We start from the raw sequence: 22,397 nt of genomic DNA, 5'->3' as shown, positions 1-22,397 counted from the left end.
GATAGATAGATAGATAGATAGATAGATAGATAGATAGATAGATAGATCGATCGATCACATGTCTGGTATGACAGTGGCCAGAAGAGGGTTCAGGTCCCCTGAGACTGAAGTTTCACACAGCGGTGAGCAGCTACATTGGTGCTGGGAATTAACCCTGGGTCCTCTAGAAGAGCAGCCAACACTCTTAAACACTGAGCCATCTCACTAGCCCCACTTCTGTCTATCATTTTTCCTTCTTCTTTTTCCTTATGGCAGGATCTTCCTGTGTATCCCTAGGTGGCCTGTTGCTTGTTAGGTAGGCCTCAAGCCCATCGTGAGTCCATGCCTCAGCTTCCTGAGTACACCGCTGTACCCACCCAGCTTCGTTTTAACTGTTATAACAACAATTAAAACAAATCAAATACAAAATTTAAATAAATTCTTGCTGGACATGGGTCTTTAATCCTACCACTTGGGAAGTAGAGGTGAGCGTGTTTCTGTGAGGCTCAGGCCAGCCGGGTCTACATAGTAAGACTCCTTGTGCTAGCTTGCTATTTCTGTGGTAAACACCATGACCAAAAGCATACATTCATTTGTTTATGACCAGAGGGTTTATTAGCTTGCATGTCCTGATGACAGTCCGTCACTGAGGAACTCGCAGAGCTGGAAACCGTGGGGGGAGGCCGCCTGCCAACAGCGCGCTCTCAGACCCACGTTTAGCTGCTTTTTTTCCACCACCACCTGGCCCAAGCTGGCACCATCCACTGTGGGGCCCGCAGACCTGCCCACAGGCCACCCTGATGGAGGCAGTTCCTCGGCTGACACTCCTTCTTCCCAAGAAACAGCAGCTGTGTCACAGTGACAAAGCCAACAACTTGTATACCCCAACTCAGACAGCAAAAATAAACCACTCACTTTGCCCAGTTAATAGTCAGATCCAGTTGATCCTTCCCCAGTTGCAGTTCTGGAGAGCAGGTTTTGAACTACTGGCTTCATCACCATCGGATACCATGGAGAAGTTCCCTTGTTAGGTGGCCCGAGTAGAGTTCCACCCAGTGTGACAGAAACTTAGCAAACAGTGGAATCCTTCGGTCTGTCTCTTCCTCTTCTGGTGGTCGGCACTGTCTAGCCCTGTCTCTAAGCTCTTTGCCTAACTCCCCTGAAATCACACTTTGTTTTAGCTTTCAGCTTAGTCTTCCCTCTCCTGCAGCAGATCTGCCTTGGGGTGTGGGCAAACGTGCAACCACAACGATGGTTTTAACATGGACTTTTCTCAATAGAATGTTCACTCTTAGAAGATGTAACTATTTTCACAGTTGTTTCCTCAACATAGCCTAGTAGCCTAATATTTGTTTAATGAATGCAAATACTATTATAGTTTTTAGTTCTTTTCTAATAAGTGAAGGTAGACACTTCAGCTTTAGTTTCTTTATTTAGAACTAAGTCAGTGTTTGCCTGTCTGTATTTTTTTTCAGGTTTTTTTTTTGGGGGGGGGTTGTTTGGTTTTTGTTGTTGTTGTTTGTTTGTTTGTTTTGAGACAGGGTTTCACCATATAGTCCTGTCTGTCTTGGAACTCATTATGAAGAGGAGGCTGGCCTCAAACTCACAGAGCTTTCATCTGCCTCTGTCTCCTAAGTGCTGGGAGAGCCACTATGTGGGCTAAGCACCTAATTTCTTTTTTCATTGGTTTTGCTTTTTCAAGATAGGGTTTCTCTGTGTAGCCCTGGCTATCCTGGAACTCACTCTGTAAACCAGGCTGGCCTCGAATCCACAGAGATCTTGCCTGCCTCTGCCTCCCGAGTATTGGGCTCAAAGGTTTGTGCTACTGCTGCCCATCTTAAGGCTAATCATTGTGTGCCTTTGTGCTGAGTTTTTGCAGCCGCTGACTGTATGCTGCCAGAGGTCCTAAAAACTGTAGATGGAGACAGGAGGAGTGGACTCTCCTTGCTAGCACTGGGCTGACTGTAATTCTTTGTACTGCTCCAGAAGTGTGCACTGCTTCAGCAGGCAAGGGGCACCTTGTAGTTTCAGAGTGTTATAAGGAGTATTTCTGATGTCTCTGCTAGTTGGTGTGGATGACTACAGCTCAGAGTCTGATGTGATTATTATACCTTCAGCCCTGGACTTCGTCTCACAAGATGAAATGTTGACACCGTTGGGGAGGCTGGACAAGTATGCTGCAAGTGAGAACATATTTAACAGGTATGTGTGCTCTCTTCATCAACGTGAGGGGAAGAGGGGCTCTTAATCTCGGTAGGGCATAAAGTTATCCACCCCAGAGGGAGGTGTCAGGTGTAGCTCGTGTCCCCAGGTTTATAGCCTGATCGGTGTTGTACACAGTCTGTGAGTCATTGCTTTTTGTTCGTTACTGGGCTAATTCGGACATTGAATTGGGTATTCTTCCTCTACCAAATGGCATGACATGCTTCATGTGTGCCCGGGCACAGTGCGCAGCAGTCTCCAAGAGCGGGCATCCTCCTGACACTGTTTCTGAGGTTAAGGTCTCTGTGGCAGGTTTCTTAAGGATTTATTGAATTTTTTGAGTGTAGATAATAAAACTCATTAGTAAATATAACAGTTAACATAATGAAGAGGAGTGATAAGAAGATAACTGAAGTGAAAATTCAGTGACTAAAAATTTCCCCATTTATTTGGATAAAGAAAAATGATAATAACCTTACCAGTAAAGTCATTATCAACTTTTACTTCTTAGAAAATTACAAGTTTAGTATGTGACTTACAATAAGAAAAATTGTCATTATGGAACGTAAGGATTCTGCATTTTAAAATTCTACGTAAGAAGTATTGATGGCACTGAACAGAATTTGATTTTTTTTTTTCTTGTGTAGACAAATGGTGGCCAGAAGTTTGCTGGATACTCTGAGGGAAGTCTGCGATGATGAAAGAGATTGTATTGCTGTTTTGGAAAGAATTAGCAGATTAGCTGATGATTCAGGTATATGTTTACAGAGAAAATAGGTGTATTGTTTCTACAAAGGTTTCTTTTACTAAATTTGTATTTCTAAACCTGTTGAAGAATTACTGTGGTAAGAGACTTCTTTAAGATTTCCTAAGAGTTGACAAATGACCCTGCCTCTAATCCCTCCCAGCACTCTAGAAGAGCCTGTGTTCAAAGCTGTACTGTACTACAGAAAGACTCTGTCTCCCTTTCCCCCAAAAAAGTGATATTTAAGGAAATTATTAAGCCCACTAGTCAGAAAAGAAGAAAAGGTCCAGATAGATTATAGTATGCCCACTTAACCTAATTTTGGTAATTTCTTATCAAATAAATGTAAGAAATTATATCTATCATTTATGTGAACATTTTAGGGTCAATAACAATTTTTAAGTAATTTAGAGTAAATTAAAAGAGGTGGAAAAAGCTTTAAATGTTTTGGGGAAAATACTACTTTATCTGTTCTACATGTAAAAACCCATTAATATTTCTTTTTTGTTTGTTTGTTTGTTTGTTTGTTTTTGTTTTTTAAACAGGGGTCTCTGTTTGGACAGCTCTGGCTGTCTTGGAACTCTGTATATAGACCAAACTGGCCTTGAACTTACAGAGATCCACCTTCCTCTGCCTCTTACGTGCTAGGATTAAAGGGGTATGCCACCATACCCATAATTGAAAATTGGCTTATTGTTAAAACAAAGACAGGAGAGTTTTTCGTAAGAAAGAGGTAAACATGAGGCCGGCATGGTGGTCCACGGTGGTCATCTTAACTCTCAGAAGACCAAGTTGGCCTGCTTTTAGTTTGAAGCCATCCTGGCTGCATACTAAGCTCCAGCTGGTCTGGGTTGTAGAATGAGACCCTGTCAAGAGGGGGAGGGGTGAGCTGGATTTGAAAATTAGGCATTAGTGATGTTGTTTTTTTAAGACGTGTTTTCTATTGTGGTAAAATAAACATAAAATAAGAAATTTTAAGCAAGTGTGTGTGTGTGTGTGTGTGTGTGTGTGTGTGTGTGTGTGTGTGTGTGAGAGAGATCCACTTCACATGAGTGCTGATCTTCTGCTTCTCTCTGTGTGTATTTACATGTATATCCCAAGATGTTCCTAGGACTTCTCTTACATATGTTAAACATATTTTTAGATTTACTTGCTTAAAGGTATATGTACGTGTATGTGCCTGAGCATATGTATATACATCGTTTGCATACAGGAGTCCATGAATATCAGAAGGTGTCAGAGCCGCTGGAGCTGGGGTTACAGGCATAGGTCCTGTGCAAAAGCATAAGAACTTTTAGCTGCTGAGCCATCTCTCTGGCCTTTTTTGTATCTTAGTGTAGGTAGCACTTCGTGCATTTACTTCAAAGGCTCTTTCTTTCTCCTTTCCATTTATAACTACCTTATCCACATGTACAAGGTCTGTCTCTGGAGCTCACGTCTGCTCCCTTTGTCTGTTTGCCTAAGCAGTGCTCTAAAGAAAGAAGAATTTCTGACTTTATTCTTACTGAAACTACAGCTGTGACCCTTTTTGCTTTATCAATATATGGAAACAATTAAATCACTGTTAACTTTATAACTGGAGCCCATGAAGAAAAGTATAAGCCTGTATGCCTGTGCTTTAAAATTAGAGTTTTATTCAAGAGAAGTCTTCTCACATTATACAACAGTGTAATAAAACACCAATTGTGGGGGTTTTGTTTTGTTTTGTTTTGCTAGGAGTCTTAGCTTTGTAAAATGCCAGTGCATTTTCTACTGAAAATGCTAGATTAATTTTCTTTTGGGACACATTCATGTACATTTATGTTAAGGTGACCACTAACACGGTCACTCATAGGTTCTTTTTCTTGAGGTCTGGTGTGACTTGTGACTGGGTCCTGGTATCCTCACATCTGATTTGACTGGGTCCTGGTATCCTCACGCTTGATTGATGACTGTATCCTGGTCTCCTAATGTCTCTTTCAGCCACTGGCTTGTTTTTTGAATTTGCGAGTTTGTTTGTTTGTTTGTTTTCTTATATCCCTTCTGCAATGACATGAATATATTTAACTGTTAGTACATAATTTTCTATGTTGTTTTACCTTTTAAGTGATGAGATACTTGTTTCTATAATGTTTTTATAAAATAAAACTAGTTGTTTAAGTCTGGTTATAATCTTTTATAGATGATATGGTCCTTATAACATGTCCTAGGGGTTTTTACATCATGAAGTCTGCAGATGGTACCCTGATGAAGTATTGACAGAGTTTACCCTGTCCTGCCATAGAATTGGTAGAAATACCACATACAGTAGTTACCCACTTCAGCGTAGCTCATTGTAGATGTCAGTGTATTATTCACTGTAAGAAGCTCTTTATCTAGTGCATACTGTGACCAGTAGAAGTATGGGTTGGGAGTGACTTCCTCCTTTGATTTAAAGCAAGAACTGCAGGGTTAGAGAACATTGTGAGTTCTTACCATGCTGGTTCCTCAAGCATAGATAAGAGCTATGGTCTCCATGAAAGGATGTTTGTTGATGCTACTGTTATTTCAATAGAACCGACTGTGAGAGCAGAGCTGATGGAACAAGTACCACATATTGCACTGTTTTGTCAAGAGAACCGGCCTTCAATACCATATGCTTTTTCCAAGTACTTGCTACCAATTGTGGTTAGATATCTCGCAGATCAGAATAATCAGGTAAGCGTTGGATTTACTTGTCTTTTTTTTTTTTTTTAATTTATTTATTATTTATACAACTTTCCACCTACATGTGTGCCTGTGCACCAGAAGAGGGCACCACATTTCACTATAGATGGTTGTGAGCCACCATGTGGTTGCTGGGAATTGAACTCAGGACGTTTGGAAGAACAGCTAGTGCTCTTAACCTCTGAGCCATCTCTCCAGCCCGGATTTACTTGTCTTAAAGGAATTTTATGTAACATAATATATGTAGAATGGCCTAACCCAAGTGATTTAATTTGATTGTTTTTTTGGGCCTAACTTCATTATTGTATTTTCCAGAAGTGACTTGTTGTCTTAGATTAAAACGTGTTGAGAGTCTTAACAAATTTATTCAAGCCTGCTTGCCAGGCTTCCCAGTGCGCTCAGTGTCCTTCTGTCTGCCAGGCTCACTCTGTAAGAACTGTAGGGAATACCCCACAAATGGCTGCTAGGTTTTGCAAGTCCCTGCATTATTACTAGAAGTGTTTTCCATTTGCAAAAATCACGCGGTACAGATTTTGGTTTGGTTTGGTTTTTCGAGACAGGGTTTCTCTGTGTAGCCCTGGCTATCCTGGAACTCACCATGTAGACCAGGCTGGCCTCGAACTCAGAGAGTCACCTGCCTCTCTGTCTGGAGTGCTGGAATTAAAAGCATGTGCTGCCCTCCTGGTTATTGTCCAGGTTTATGAAAGCATGTCTGTGCATTGTTTATACTGTGGTATTTTTCTTGATAGGTAAGGAAGACCAGTCAGGCAGCTTTGCTGGCTCTGCTGGAGCAGGAGCTGATTGAGCGATTTGATGTGGAGACCAAGGTGTGCCCTGTCCTCATAGAGCTGACAGCCCCCGACAGCAACGATGATGTGAAGACAGAGGCCGTGGCTGTGAGTGTGCTGATCTCCATCTGGGTGTGGGGACATGGGAATAAACGTTGCCATTCACATCCGTGCTTCCTGCGTTCAGAGAGTGAGACAGAACAGTAGTGCACTAACCTAAGACTTCATTCACGTCCACGCGGCATTTGCTCTTTATTCCTAAAACATTGATCTATTGTCCCTAGAAAGGAATTGTAACACAAATCGCCAGTAATTCCAAGTCAGCCATGAGAACAGAGATGATTCTCTAGTTTCTGTCCCTTGAAAAATTCCCTTTTCATTACTGCTTAGAAACAGCCAATTAACATATTTAGATGCTTTTTTCTCAGAAATATTTTTATTGTTTAGATTAGCCATTTAAAGTGCAGTGTTCATTGGCTCTTAGTACATTCACAGCACATAGTCATTACCCCTGCCAAGCTCCAGAACACTTGCTTTTAACTTCAGAAATTCCTCAATAAAGAAAACCAGCTTCGGCAGACTCCTGGTTCCACTAAGGAGAGCCTAGCCTAGCAGCGTAATTATGGTGTTCAGCGATGGTGGGAGGCCTGTGGTTCCCCGATATCTGGTCTGTTTCAGGAGAAAATTAATTCTAATGCTTTGCCTCGATCAGAAGAGCTTCAGATTTCATCTATGCTTCTTTGAAACGCAAAACTGGCCGTAGAAGTTGGGAGATGTACGGATTAGTGTTTGCTAGTAAAATGATTAAGTCATTAATGATTAAATAATAGAAAAATAAACAAGAAATTTTTTTTCCTAGATTTAGTACATTTGCTGTATATTGGTTAATACATATTCCTTTAAATTATTCAGTCTAACTGAAGAGGCCTTAGAGGGATGTTTCCAATATGATTTTTTTTCTCACTTATTTTAGATAATGTGCAAGATGGCTCCCATGGTTGGGAAGGATATTACAGAGCGTCTTATCCTCCCTAGGTTTTGCGAGATGTGCTGTGACTGTAGAATGTTTCATGTCCGAAAGGTATGTTTGCATCCATTTCTTGTCTTCATGTCTAAGAACATGTGGTGCTGTGAGATATGAAATTTAATAGATTGTTTTTAAGCAACTCCACACGTGATATTGAAATGTTGGTGATGTTTTTGTTTTAGGTCTGTGCTGCCAATTTTGGAGATATTTGCAGTGTAGTTGGCCAGCAAGCTACAGAGGAAATGTTGGTAAGTATCTAAGGTGTTAAAGAACAAGTAATGCACAGTAGTAGAGACTTCATGAACACGGCCCCATGACTGCAAACCAGAAAGATGTTTATAAGTTTAGAACTGCAAGTTGCCACTTGAAACATGATTTCAGCAGGATGGCTGGTTAAGCACATATGTGTGAGAAACACTGCTACACTCTTAGCTTCCACACGTGTGCTTAGTAAATCAGTTCTAATTTACTCAGCGGAGTCTTTAACCTTACTAGGATGCTCACTTTGGCAACACTGTGAATCTTAACTACTTGCAGCAGAGTAGTTAAGATGTGGCACGTATGCTTAGAGTGTCTATTCATCCTTTGGCAAAGTGAGCTCAGGTATAAGGGCTTGGATGATCGCAAGCTGTGCTTACTGGTGCTTTTGCATTTCTAGGGTGAGTTATAAATTGGATGTGATTTACTAAAAAGTTTCTGAGTACCAGTATAAAATACATTTTCTACTTTCTAAGAATAGGCAACATTTAAAACAGAGACAACAAAGGGGAAGTAACAGTGGCCTTTGTCCTCACAGCTGCCCAGGTTTTTCCAGCTGTGTTCTGATAATGTGTGGGGAGTCCGAAAGGCCTGTGCCGAGTGCTTCATGGCTGTCTCCTGTGCAACGTGTCAAGAGATCCGACGGACAAAGTTATCTGCACTGTTCATTAACCTGATCAGTGATCCTTCACGTTGGGTAACACTTTTAAAAAAACATTTTGAGTCTTATTTTAAAGTAAATGTGATTTTTAAAAAATTTGTTTTAATATGATATTTAGGGTCTATGGTGTTTTGTCTGCATGTATGTATGTGTACCACATGCATGTCTGGGCCCATAGAGACCAGAAGAGGATACTAGTTCCTGAACCAGGAGTTGACAGGTAGTTGTGAGCTATCATGTGGGTGCTGGAAACTGAACCCAGGGCTTTTGGGAAAGCAGTTGGTCTTAACGACTGAGCCATCTCTCCAGCCCCATGATTTTAAATTTAACAAATGATTTACTTTGGTGGAGGTGGTACATACCTTTAATTCCAGCACTTGGGAGGCAGAGGTAGCTGGATCTCTTGAGTTTGAGGCCAGCTTAGTTTACAGAGTGAGTTTCAGGACAGCCAGGGCTACACAGGGAAACCTGGTCTTGAACTCTCCCCTGTAAGGAAAGAATTTATAATGTATGGTACTTCATATATATAAGAATAGAGAGCAGAGGACTCTTAAAGTCTGTCTTCTTGGTGCCTGAAAAGTATTTTTTTTTACAAATTCGAGCTATGTTCGTTTTAATTTGGCTTGATCTTTAATACTCATTGACTTTTTCTTTTTTGTTTTTTAAATATGTATTTTTATCAGGCATTGAGGATATGTACTCAGGAGGTAGAGACAGGTAGCTGGAGACCAGCCTTGTCTACATAGCTAGTTCTAGGCCAGCCAAAGCTACATAATGAGACACTGTCTCATTCGTGTGTGTATGTGTGTGTACTCATGTTGTGTCCTCAAGGCGGAAGGTTGGATCCTCTAAAACTAGAGTTAGAAAAAGTTTGCCCTGCCTCCTGATAGTTAAACGGTCTTTCCTCACTGAAAGCGCTAAGTATATTCCTGTTTGACAGTCTTGGTTCTCTTCATTTTTCTTGTTTTTGAAGCATAAAGGAAAACTTTGTAATGGTTTGTTGTGTTTCATAGTATGTACCGTTCAGGTGCTCGCTGTCTGAATAACCAAGTCAGAATGAAAACTGAAAGTAGAAAAAAAAGTGTAATGCTTCCTAAATGTTAAGTACTGAAAGACTTAGGTTTCTTCTCCGGGGCTTTCTATTGTCCGAAGCATGCTCTAGCCGTAATGTACGCAGAGTAACTTAGTGGATGTGTGTGCCAAGGCAGCCTTCCCTTCATGCTTGTGTTGATTACGTCTTTCTCTCTTAGGTCCGCCAGGCAGCCTTTCAGTCTCTGGGGCCTTTCATATCTACTTTTGCTAATCCGTCTAGCTCAGGCCAGTATTTTAAAGATGAAGGCAAAAGTTCAGAAGATTTATCAGCAGAAGACAAAGACAGGTATAATATTAAAACTTTGTATTATATTTGTAAAAAGCATTCCCACTACTTTACCACAAATATTTTTGAATCAGTAAATGTTTTATAGTTTTTTTTTTTAAATACCTGTTTGTTATGTCTTCAGTTAGTTAACTATTGGATGAAAAAAAATGCATGTAACATGTAGCTTGATGCTTCGCACATAGAAAACCGAGTGACAAATTTGATACTGAGTATTTAATGAATTATTTGCCTAGGAAACTATTGGTGCTCAGAACATAAAGGCTAATGCTTGTACCATTTATTTAAATTGTGTCTTCAAAAGTTACCTTAGTAATATGTCTGCTTTTGTATATAGTCTACTCTGACTCTTCCTTTTTCTCATAGTTAGTTAATTTAATGTGGGTCTTGGGTTCTCTTGTCTACAATGTGACCATGCAATCCCTCAGTTGAGGGAAGCATTTTAATGATTAGCCCTAAGTTAATATGCTTTTTAAACAGAAGAGCAACTTTAAGATAACCAGAGATTTAAGGGAGGTTGAAAGTCTGATTTTAAGATTTCTACATAAAGGAGTTTCAGTTGACAGTTTTCTTTGTTAGGGTTTATTATAATTATATAGAGAACTCCTTGGGACTAATAATGCATGGGAAGTGTGCATAAGCTTCTGCAGTTGCATACATGTTCTTGAAACAGCCCCCTTGCTGTGATGCTAATGACCATTTTCTTCTATAGGTCTTGATACTGTGGTATTTGCTTTCTTGGTGTTTTGATTTGACAGTTCTTCCTTTCTTCTCTGCTGCCTTGTTTTACCTTTTTGCCCGTTCTCCTACTGTCCTGCCAAACACATCTGAGGTACTGTTTTTTGTAAAGGAAGAAAATCTCTCTTAATTTGGTCTTCCTAGCAAGCATGGTCTTTGAAAATAATGCTAGAAGGGATCTGATAAAAATGTGGGGGGGTGGGAATGTTAGCTACTTTTCATTTTCAAGTCAGCTTACTTTTTTTTTTAATGATCAATTTAAGTTGCTGAGGATGGCACATAACTTGTTCTTAAATCTGGAAAGGGTCCAGTAAGTATGACTGTATAAGACCGCACATGTTTAGTAGAAGCAGATAGTAAACCTTTCATTCTCTGTCCCGATGCTGATCTCTGCCTTGTAGTAAGAAAGTCAGCACGGCGGGAGTGCTGTGCCCCAAGAAGAGGTACTGGGAGCCGTGCTTGACGACGAGCTGGGCGGCCTCTCGGAACAGCTGTTACCAACAGTTTGCTTTCCTCACTGACTTTGCACTACGTTATCAGATGTGTCTCGGTAGCAAGTCTGTATCATTTGTAGCGCTGGGCTACCCGTCGTTGCCATTGAACTGCGTTAATAACGTAGTAAAGGGGAGGGAAAGCTCGGACATGTACAGCATATGTCTGTTAGTCCATCAGACTGTGATGTTACACATCACAGTCTAATACTGCTGCCTTGGAACCAGTGGTTTGATTGCCTTACCTTAAACAGCACTGGCATGTTTTCAAGCTAATGTAAAAGCTGAGAACCTAGGATGAACCTGGAATTTGATTTCTGTGCTCAGGGTATTCTCAGTTCCCTAGAATTCCTACTTCTCAATATCGGACAAAGTAAGGGGTTCCTTGTTTTTATGATATGCTGTGTGTAGGTGTGGGTACGCATGCATGTTTGTGTGTACGCACGTGAGTGTGCCATGCGTTATATGCACTGGTACCCATAGGAGCTAAAAGGTCTGCTTGAGCTGGAGTTGCAGGCTGTGGTTAGCCACCCAGTGTGGCTGCCCAAGAACCAAACTTTGTGTCCTCAGCAAGAGCAGTTCATGGCTGAGCCAGCTCTCCGTCCCCTGAATAAAGTCTGGCTGCTAGGTTTCTAGTGCTGTTTATTTTGTGTCAAGTGTTTGATCTGTCCTGAAACATTTGCTGTCACTTAGTGTTGTAGAAGGACTTAGAGATTATAGATTTCTGACTTTATTAGATCAGGCTAGAACTACTTTGAAGATGCTGACGAAGGCTACTTACAGAGACAAGAGTAAAGCACTGAGATTTGCTGTATAAAGTTAGGCAAAGTTTAAAATAACGAGGTCTGGGGCTGTAGCCCAGTGGTGGAGCACTTGCTGAGAATGTGCCCTGGATTTAATTCCCATCAGAGCAAAAGTAATTATGCATAATTACTTTTGAAACAGTTGCTTTGTTCCCTGGCTGCCCATTCTGCTGCGTGCACTTTGCTCTTTGGCTCACCCTACCTTTTCTGATTACTGCTCTCTGTCGGAAATATTCATTCCACATGTATTCTGTTGGCAGAATACCTATCTGTGTTCCCTGATGTGCACATACCTTTCAGAATCACACTCTTTGAGGCGCATTGGCTTTGGGTAGCACTTGTTTGAAAACGTGCCTCTCTATATCTGCTTTCATCGTGCTGTAGGTATAAGCACATCTAGGATAGCAGTCTACTTTTAAGCTTCATTTGTGCTAACACCTTCTCTGGGCCGGCTCAGAGTGGGAACCTTTCAGAATTATTATTCTTTGGACAGTTCCTACATCTATGCAGCAGACCCTCCCTGAAGCTTTTCCTAGTGCCCCCATCCTCCCAACTTTGTGGCTTTTTTTTTTTTTTGAGTATAGAGAGACAGGATCTCTCTATGTAGTCCTGGCTGTCCTGGACTCAAAGATCTGCCTGTCTCTGCCTCCCTGAGTACTGGGATTAAAGGAATGTACTGCCATACCTGGCTTTTAACCCTTTAATTAATAGTCCCCATAAATAAAACTCTCTTAAGAACCTATGGGTTTGATTTTTCAAAACCTTAAGTATTTGAACAATAAAATTGACTGTCACTTGGAAATAATTCTCTAATGTCAAAGCTCCATTTAATTTACTTCACAGTGTAATTATGAATTCAGTTTGCTTTGGTTTGGCATTTGCTTTGGTTTGGCTTGATTCTCTTTAAATGTTTTGTGAGTTTTGTGCGTACTAGATTTGCCAGGCTTCATGGCCTCTGCTAAGGAAGTCTAGGGTACTGGAGATTAATTTATACGGAAATCAGAAGCAAGGTTGAGCCAGTCCCATGAAGCCAAGGCTAGTCTTGAACTTCTGATCTTCCTGCTCCTGCCTGCCCTGTACTGGGATTACAGGCTGGTACCTCTACACCCAACTTACTTAGTTTTCCTCTTGAGAGAAACTTTTAACCTACCTCTGCTGCTCTTATTGCACATATCGTAGAGTTAACTATAACTCTTGTACCCAGCAGACTCCAAAGACACATTTGTCCTGTACCATAGCATTTAGATGCCTTCGGCAACAAGCTACATGGGCTTGTCATGACTCTTAAACACTCTAGGAAGAAATGGAATTTAGGGAGTTTGTACTTTGGGCAGTCAAAGCCTCACACATACAGTATCTCCCAATACTAATACTAGGGCAAACTTTCTCATATCTTATAATTTTGTGTTTAAAAAGCAAACATAGGGAATGGAGGGATAGCTCAGTGGTTAAGAGCATTGGCTGCTCTTTTTAGGACCCAGGTTCCGTTTCCAGTACCTACACAGAGGCTCCCAACTGTCTGTCACTCCTGTCTGAAGGGATCTGACACCCTCACACAGACACACATGCAGGCAAATAAAAATAAATCATTTAAACAAAGAGGAAGCAAACATAGTAAGTGTCTTAAGTTTTAACAGACTAATGGATTTACTTTTGCTAGACAGGAAGAATCACTAGATGGTCAGTGTGAATGCTAGAAGGAATATGAAAGTGAGATGCTAACCCAGTTTGGGGATATTTCTCTGTTCTGAGTGGCTGCTAGTCAGATCTGGTGTGTGCTGTTAAGTATGGGCACTTAACTGTGTTAGATGATAAAGTCTCAGGTTTCACCTTGCTACACCCATTGCCAGAATACCTAGTTACTATAATGTTCAATTTTTATGTAGATTGACTGTAGAAAATCTACAGAATTTCACAGTGAACCCGTCTCCCCTTCACCCAATGCTGCTTTGCCATGTCTGCCTGTGTGAGCTTTTCTTCTGACCCTTTGAGAAGTTTTAGACATTTTTCCCCGTCAGATACTTTACTTTGTATTTTTTCAAAGCATAGACAGACACTACATAGACCACATAGCTATAGTCCAGTTACCAACGTTAGGAAATGAGTCAGTACTACTGTTTAATAGGACAGAACACCTAGAAATGTATAATTTGTACATATTGGGAGTAAACATTTTACACAGGAGCTCTGGCTTCATCAGAGCTGTTGGAAAGAGTACATAGGCCATCTAGGCAGCTCCCTTATTTCAGTGAAATGGGAACAAAGGAGGAGCCTCACAAGCCCTGACGGTTCTATCTCATATTTGAGACAGCACCCATGAAGTTCAGTTTCCTCACATTTGGCACATATATGCAATGTTTGTGTATCTTATATATTTTATAGTTATAGAAGGGAAATACCAGGTGTCAAAATGCTGTTAAGTTTTTAGATGGCATCTACGTTTCAAATTTTAAAAGATCGTATGTTTTTGACATGCTTCTGAAAATGATGAGCATTACAACAAAATGGAACTCAGGGTTTTCATGAAAACCTACATTGGAGCAGGAGAGACATCCCAGTGGTTAGAGCACTGGCTGCTCTTTCAGAGGACCTGGATTCAATTCTCAGTATCCACATGGCAGCTCACAACTGTCTATAATTCCAGTTCCATGGGATGTAGCCCCATACATGTTTGCAAGAAACACATACACACACCAAAGTCTTAAAAAGAATACCTACATGACTATTAAACTGATACCATAAATGAATATTAACATCGCCCTTATTTTTCGCGCTCCCCTTAAATCCCATGTTTGATTTTTTTTTTCTGACTCTGAGAAAGTTTAGAAATTTCTTTTTTACCTCTCAGATACTTCTGTATTTTTTTCTAAAATAGACTGTGTATTCAAAGGCACATGGCACTTTGTGAGAAAACTTTTGTTTTTCTTTACCATATTTAACTTACAAATACATACATCTTCTTTCATCCTTGTTTCTCTTTTGCCTGTTTAACTCACATCACGTGAGCCTGGATTCTCTTCTTAGACCTTGCTTACCTCACCCTCTGACCTCAACCTCAGCCTCAAAACATGCATGCCATTCTTCCATCCGGGCTTCTTGTTGGTGGGCCACTCTGCAGTGTTAGTATTTCTCAGCTCTTGCACTGCTAGATGCTCCTGTGCGCTCGTGAGTCTGTCTGCCCCGTTGCTCGTAGACGGCACTACCTGGGGTGTAGCAGATGCCTAACCTGCCCCCCCAGACCTGAACTTGCTAGCTTACTTGTGTAAAGTGCTCATGTTCTTAGCTCTGATTAGTGCTATGGATGCTAGAGGATCTGTTCAGCTGCCCAGCCAGAATCTGGCTATCTCCCGGGTTCTGCAGGAATTGAGTAGACACATAATGCCACCGCTTTGATCACTGACGGGCTGTCCCTGTGTGGCCCACTGACACCACCTGTGTTCACACATCGTCTCTGGTGCTGACATTCCCATTCCTGCAGCCTGTTTCTCTCTAGCTTGTTTTTTGCACTGCTTCTGCAAGGGTCTCAGGAAAAGAAGGTGTCTGATGGGTTTTACAGTTCCTTTGTTATTTCATGGACACAGGAGAAACTCAGAAGTGTCTCCAAAGACGCCATAGCACCCATCATTTCCTCCAGGGCCCTGCGGCCCCACTTCCATCTCTGCATTTTTTGCTCGGAGCCTGCACTTCTCTGCCTGGAATCCACACCCTCATTTGGGGGTAGGGTGGAAATTTGCCTTTTTTTTTTTTTTAAAGATCTGTTTATTTAGCTAGCCTGGTGGTGTAGGCCTGAAATCCCAGCACTCAGGGAGGCAGAGCCACATGGATCTCCTAAGATTGAGAGGAGCTTGGTCTACAGACTGAGTCCAGGACAGCCAGGGCTACACAGAGTGACCCTGTCTTGAAAAACCAACAAACAAGAAGATTTATTCATTTATTTATTTTACATATGTGTGCTCTGTCTTCATGTACACCTGCACGCCAGAAGAGGGCATCAGATCCCGGTATAGATGGTTGTGAGCCACCACGTGGTTGCTGGGGATTGAACTCAGGACCTCTGGAAGAGCGGGCAGTGCTCTTAACCCCTGAGCCATCTCTCCAGCTCCAAAATTTAGTTTTTGAGACACCGTCTTCCTGTATAGCTTGGGCTGTCCTGGAACTCATTCTGTAGGCCAGGTGGACCTCCACCTGCCCCTGCTTTCAGTGTGGGAACTAAGGGCACATGCCACCATGCCTGACTGTATTTTAATTAGATGGTAATTTGTTTTTCTAGTTTACTGTTTGTGTACCTGTAATTGTAATTTCAACCTACACTCAGTTTTCAGGGTTTTGGTGAGGATGTTTGTGGCTCCTTTCAGATTCTTGATCCTCCACCAGTGTGCACCTCCATACCCAGCTTGCCTCCCAGTGTTATTGTTACTTGTGCATGCTGAAGATGAATGTGCAGGGGTGTGCGTGTGTGTGTCTGAGCATTCATGCATGTGTGAGTCTGGGCTTAATTCAGCCATCTTTCTCAGTTGTTTTTCACCCTGTGTGTTGAGACCGTGTCTCCTACTGAACCTGGAGCTTGCCAATTCAGCCAGACTAGCAGACCAGCAAGCCCCAAAGATCCTTTTGTTTCCATTTCCCCAACACTGGCAGTCTAGGTGTGTAGCTTCTTTTGGCTTATTTATATTGGTGCTGGGGAGGAGGGGTCTGAGTTTGGGTCCTTAAGTTTGTGCGTTTCACCCTCATGCCAAATCCTGAAACCTGATTTATTTATGGGTTCTGGTAGATGCCCAGTAACTGCTTTTTAAGTAGCAGGCAGGAGAGAAGCAGTACAACTGAAGGCTGTGGTTGAGACGGTAGGTAGTAGCCAGGCAGACAACCATCAGATGCTCAACCGCTCATCCTTGTCTGTTCCATCAGGACTTCCTTTTGGAAAAGCCTGTTTTTGAAGTAACATTGGAGATTGAGGAACAAATAAAAATGATCCTGTTAGCCAGGCACGGTGGCGCACACCTTTAGTCCTGGCACTCAGGGAGGCAAAGGCAGGGGGATCACTGTGAGTTTAAGGCCAGCCTGTTCTACAAAGCGAGTCCAGGAAAGCCAAGGCTACACAGAGAAACCCTGTCTTGAAAAAACAAAAAAGAAAGAAAAAAAATGATCCTGCTTACCCTTAAGTAGCTTTTTATATATTTTATGAGATAGTTAATAAGTATCTTCTCTCCTACCCTCTAGAGGTTTTTTCCTTTATCCTTCTTTAATGAGCAAAGATGTTTTGAATCTCAGCTTTCATTGTGTCACTGGAACAAAGTGGTGATACAAATAATCCCCAAATAAATAATTTATAATTTGTATGTGTCGTAGAATCCACTGTATTGGTTTCTTCTTCCTGCTATTTCTAGTATTACTATAGTGTTGTAGCATCCCAGGATTCTTAGGTGTCGCCTTCTCCAGCTGTGAATAATGCCTGTTTAGACCAGTTTGACAGGTGTTTCACATCTCTGAATGCAGAACAACTGATGGAAAAGAAGCGTTGTGTGACATGCAAGACTGTTCAGTTTCTGTGGATGAGCTGTATACTATACTTAGCTAGTCTAAATGCTGTGTCATACTTTTCACAGATTTTTTTTCCCCAGTAATTATTTCTATACTTCCATGTTTCTTTTTTTTCCCTCCCCTAATTGAAACAATGAAAGGATCAAAGATCACGATGTCGAGGAAGAAGAGCAGATCAGGCCAGAGGATGCTCCCTCAGACCTCAGTGGCAGACTGGCGAGCACACTGGAAGACTGTGCTGCGGAGACATCTGGGAGCTCTGCAGGTGACAGTGCTGCAGTGGACAGCTCCTTACTCTGTACTTTGTCCTCAGAGTCTCCTCAGGAAGCAGCTAGCCATGAGAGTGATCAAGAGCCTGCCAACAGCAAGTCTGCGTTCCAGCCAGAGGTTGGCACCAGCTCCGCAGATTCCACTCTCTTAGATCAGGATTTGTTCAACTCCTTCCATTTCTGGAGGACTCCTCTACCTGTAATAGATATTGATGTAGAGCTCCAACAGGACTCTGGGGAGAGACTCAGCCCACAGAGAACAGGAGATGGACCTGGAGACCCTGAACCAGGTTCCCCTGGTGTCACCATGGCTACCCGGAAGGAGCTAGAGGAAATGATAGAGAACCTAGAGCCACACATGGATGACCCAGATGTTAAAGGTATGGAAGACTCCGGCATACTCTTTTCTTATTTAAAGCTCATTTTTAAAATGCCTATTATGGTAACATCACTGGTCTGATTTGTAAGAATTATGTCTAAGATGGCTCCTCTCTACTGTTTATTATTAGATAGATGTGTTCATTCAGAAATCACTTTTTGCAGTTATTCAGTGTTTATAATTTTTAAGGTTCTGAGTCCTGTTGTATCCGTTTTTCTCTGGCTCTCATTTTTAAGGAAGAGCTATAATCTATATGGCGGACATAGATTTTTGTTTCCCACATGTATGATATTTGAGAAGCTGTAGTCTTTTACAAGAAGGATGTAGTTTTCAATTTTGTGTTTTGCTTTTGTTTGGAGTTAATAAATACATAGACCATGTCTTCCATTGTGAACAACTGAACTGGTTGTTCAGTCCTAAATAAAACATTGCCTCAGGTCAAGTAGAACATGTGTTAAGTTCTTAAGAGTGAGAAATGAGGGGCCTTCTTATTCTGCCTGCTGGAGCTTAGGCACAGGGTTAGAGTGCATGAGGCCAGAACCCTGACAGGATGGTACTTTCCTGCTGCCTTGGTGATTGATTGTGTGACCATCCTCTGAAATGTTTTGAAAACCAGGCACAATGGTGCCCGTCTTTAATCCCAGCACTCAAGAGGCAAAGACAGAAAGATCTCTGTGAGTTCTGGGCTAGCCAGGTCTGTGTAGAAAGTCCCAGGCCAGCTAGATCTACATTTATCTTAGGAAAAGAACAAAACAAATCAAAGCAAAGACACTGTAAATCCATAAATGCAAATCTTCAGAGCCAGTACCACTTCTTGGATATTTTTCCCCTTGTTGTTCCAAAAACTAAAATGTCTAAACTGTCAGTTTGCTCAGTATTGGGAAATACCCATTTCAAAGCAAATAAAGTAAAATGTTAAGTAATTCTTTTAAAACAAAAACCTTTCTTTTGTTTACTTTGTGGGGAAGATTAGATCTCATTCTGTAGCCCAGGCTGGCCTCAAGCTTGCAGCATCTCCCTCCCTCACCCTCCTGTGAGCTGCGATTATTACAGGCATGAGACCACACCCATCGAAAACCTTGTTTAAACTTTGAAAAATTCCTCATGTTTGCTAACATCTGCATTCTCTTTCATTTACTGCGATTTTTTGAAATTTCCTGTTGTAATTTTATACCTAAAAAATTAATTTAATTACATCCTTGATCATTAATATTATTTTAGCTTAACTGAATTTTATGTAAAATATCTACCTGTATAGATAGATGTAATCTTAATTCCAGGTTCCATAAATGACAGGAACATGTTATATTTGTCTTTCTGAGTCTGGGTTATTTTGCATAACATGACTTAAATTGCTGACTTTAATTTTAAGATTCACTGGGGTATAGTTTTTACCAGTGAAAGTCATTGCTCTTTTGAATGAATAGTTCTATGAGATTTGAGAAATAGCCAAGTGGCTGGTTGCCACTGTTGAGGTGGAGAACAATCTCTTCAGCCCAAAGTAAGCCCCTGGTCCTTTCTGTACCTTAAGACAATTCAGTGACAGAGCAGCTCTGCGTTGACAAGCCAGCCTTGTCAGAAGAGCCCGGCGCCTTGCTCCCCTTTGCTTCCATGCTCCTCAGCCCCGAAGAGAAGAAGCGAGGCCTGGCCACAGCCACTGACAGCCAAGTGTCCCATGTCTTTAATCCTTTCAGCTGCTTGCTTAAATTTTATTCATCAGCCTAAGTTTTATTAAGTTCATCTACCTTCAGTAACTCTGATTTAGATCTGTTCCAGGGTTCATTACATCACAGTACTGGCTAGTTCTCTAACTCACAGTAAGCACTCAACAAATATTAATAGAATTGTTGAATGCACTGCTTTAATCTTTTCAACAGATAAAACCTTTCCAAGTTTCATAATATGTCTGTGTTTCTAAAGATGGATAACACTACTTAAAATTACATTGTAGTTTAAATTTTTTCATTATAAATACTATCTTGTAATTTAATTGATTGTATTTCTAATTCCACTATGGCCCCTGGAACAACTTAAATTTGTCATGTAGTGCTTTTAGGTTTTATTGAAATCTGAGGGCATGTTTTTTAACTCTGTGTTAATTTAAGTAACTGTTTCCATTGTGTCATAAAATATTTTGAATTTTCAGAAGAGTGTTCAGTAATTTGGGGCTCTTTTTCTTTTCTAATGGTGCATTATAGAGTAATCATTCTAAATTTGCCAGAAAGCATGTATGCTTTTTAAAAGGCACACTGTTGATTCAAGACCAAGAAAGGTCTGACTGGGGAGACTGGTGCCATGCTGCCTTGTCAAGTTGTCTCAGGGTAGGAGGAGAGTAAACATGTCGGCTGCTCTAGGACTTTCTCGGCGCACATCAAGTCACAGCTGTCTTCCGTGTAAGGTGGCTTTGCTGAGGTCAGTCTCAGCCTCCTGTGATCACTGCTGTTGTTTTTCTCCTGTGATTTCTGGCTATGAATTTAGACTTTTCATTAAACTACAAGAGGAAAAGGGGGGAGCCCTTTTGTTAGCTGTGGGCACAGCAGATTGTCATGGAAAGGCTGACCGAACAGATCCTACCTAGTGAGACAGAGACGGTAGACAGATCCCCTTCAAAGAGATGGCCTGCTGAGCGCAGTTATTACTGCACATTTGGCCAGCGGTCACAGGTTGGGCCTGCACACATGGGCAGTCCGCTGGAGACAAGTGGCCTACTTGTGTCAGATGTGTCCTACCTCTGCGCTAACAGTTTCTTCTCCAGCAGCAATGTGTTTGAGATCCCATCCACACATGCTCTTCGGTGGCAGGAAGCACTTTATACATTATGTTTTCTATAGTCAGCTTTGAGTACAGTTCTTTAGACCTTCTAAACCTTCGCATTAGAAACTTGAACGACCCCAAAGAGAGCTAAAATGATTGTAATTTTAGTTAGAAATTATAACCGAAATTCTGGAAACAATGAAAATCACCAGAATGTCTCATCAGTAAACACCATTATCTGCTTATTTAGGTAATTGATGACCCACTGAAATAGAAGTTCCTTATGCACTAGTCTTTTATGTCCACGGTCAGGTGTTTAGATGCATTTAGAGAAGGCCCCTCCTGCTCAGAAATAGAAACTCAGTTTCTTAAGACCATGTGAAGAATGAGGGTGGGCTGGTGAGCCGGGACAGCGGTGTGCGGGAGCGCCTGCTCTCTCTGGCTCAGGACAGCCACCCTTTACACCCTGTACATCTCGCCTGCTTCTCTGCCTTGCTCTGCTCACCCTGCCCCAGCAGGGACCAGTCTTTCTTGTCTTTTTTTTTTTTTTTTTCTTTTTTTCTGATCAACTGGCTTCTTGATCTTTTTAAAGTTTTCTCTCTGACTGTTTATGTATGTGTACAGTATACAATATTGCGATTAAATATCACCCCAGTACTGTCTGTCTGCTTTCCCTCTGTGCCCTGTTATAACCGTGGGGTGCCCACGCCCCGCCGTCCCACCTTTCCCTCAGTGGTCACACCGTAAAGGACATAACCCCCACTGCACCCCTTTCAGCAACTGTTAACAGTTCCTCAGGAGAGGTGTGTCCGGAAGGGACATTGTCAGGCCCCTGCTGTGTGCTCGCAGTGACAGTAGCCATGCCATGTCTGGATGCAGTGCTTCAGGGCACCTTCCTGGGCTTTGCTGTGAGCAACCGTGCCTTGGTGTGGGGAGGTTAGCATAGGGCAGTTTAAGACTGACCATTCAACAGGCACTTTTCGCAGTCCTTTGACCTGATGTGAGAGTCCACACTGACCTCTACCAAACAAAACAACTTCTGTCCAAGGCATGAAATTCTATAAATGCTGTCACATATGAGTAGGTTGTTTGAAGCAGTAAATTTGAATTTCAAATGTCATATATTATATGTGCAAGGGGAATGTTACTTTAAATAAATACTGGTGCTCTGTGTATGTGTGTACACTTTTTTTTTTTTTCCTAAATTTCCTTTCATCGGGTAGGATAGAGAATGCCTCTTTCTTAATTTGAATTTTCTGTATAAGGAAGGCAGTATTTTTTTTAAAGATTTGTTTATTTATTATGTATACAGTATTCTGCCTGAATGTATGTGTGCAAGCCAGTAGAGGGTACCAAATCTCATTGGAGATGGTTGTGAGCCATCATTGCTGGGAATTGAACTCAGGAACTTTGGAAGAGCAACCAGTGCTCTTAACTTCTGAGCCATCTCTCCAGCCCTATTTTTTTTTCTTTCCTTTTTTCCTCTCTATTTCTGTCTTTTTTTTTTTTAAACTGTGTTTTTTTGTTTTTTTTTTTTTAAGGACTTATTCGTTATTTATACAACATTCTGCCTATACACCAGATCTCACTGTAGATGGTTGTGAGCCACCATGTGGTTGCTGGGAATTGAACTCAGGGCCTTTGGAAGAACAGCCAGTGTTCTTAACCTCTGAGCCATCTCTCCAGCCCCGGAAAGCAGTAT

At 41.5% G+C, this 22,397-nt stretch overlaps 1 protein-coding gene across 1 annotated transcript in view; it reads left to right on the top strand.

Moving 5' to 3' along the window:
• Positions 1-2,051: 2,051 nt before the first annotated feature.
• Ppp4r1 (protein phosphatase 4 regulatory subunit 1) overlaps positions 2,052-22,397 on the top strand; it is a 32,475-nt gene continuing 12,129 nt past the window's right edge. Inside the window, exons 1-9 of the mRNA XM_055628364.1 lie at positions 2,052-2,181; positions 2,829-2,935; positions 5,460-5,602; positions 6,361-6,507; positions 7,373-7,480; positions 7,609-7,674; positions 8,223-8,381; positions 9,596-9,723; positions 17,434-17,942. Coding sequence (XP_055484339.1) covers positions 2,123-2,181; positions 2,829-2,935; positions 5,460-5,602; positions 6,361-6,507; positions 7,373-7,480; positions 7,609-7,674; positions 8,223-8,381; positions 9,596-9,723; positions 17,434-17,942 — 1,426 coding nt within the window. The 5' untranslated portion in view covers positions 2,052-2,122. The remainder of the gene's footprint in view (positions 2,182-2,828; positions 2,936-5,459; positions 5,603-6,360; positions 6,508-7,372; positions 7,481-7,608; positions 7,675-8,222; positions 8,382-9,595; positions 9,724-17,433; positions 17,943-22,397) is intronic.

The sequence above is a fragment of the Psammomys obesus genome, unplaced genomic scaffold, assembly GCF_907164565.1.
Source record: "Psammomys obesus unplaced genomic scaffold, mPsaObe1.curated_primary_1811, whole genome shotgun sequence".
NCBI classification, from domain to species: domain Eukaryota; kingdom Metazoa; phylum Chordata; class Mammalia; order Rodentia; family Muridae; genus Psammomys; species Psammomys obesus.
The sequence above is the reverse complement of the archived record's forward strand: the minus strand, read 5'-3'. Positions and strand labels throughout refer to the sequence as shown.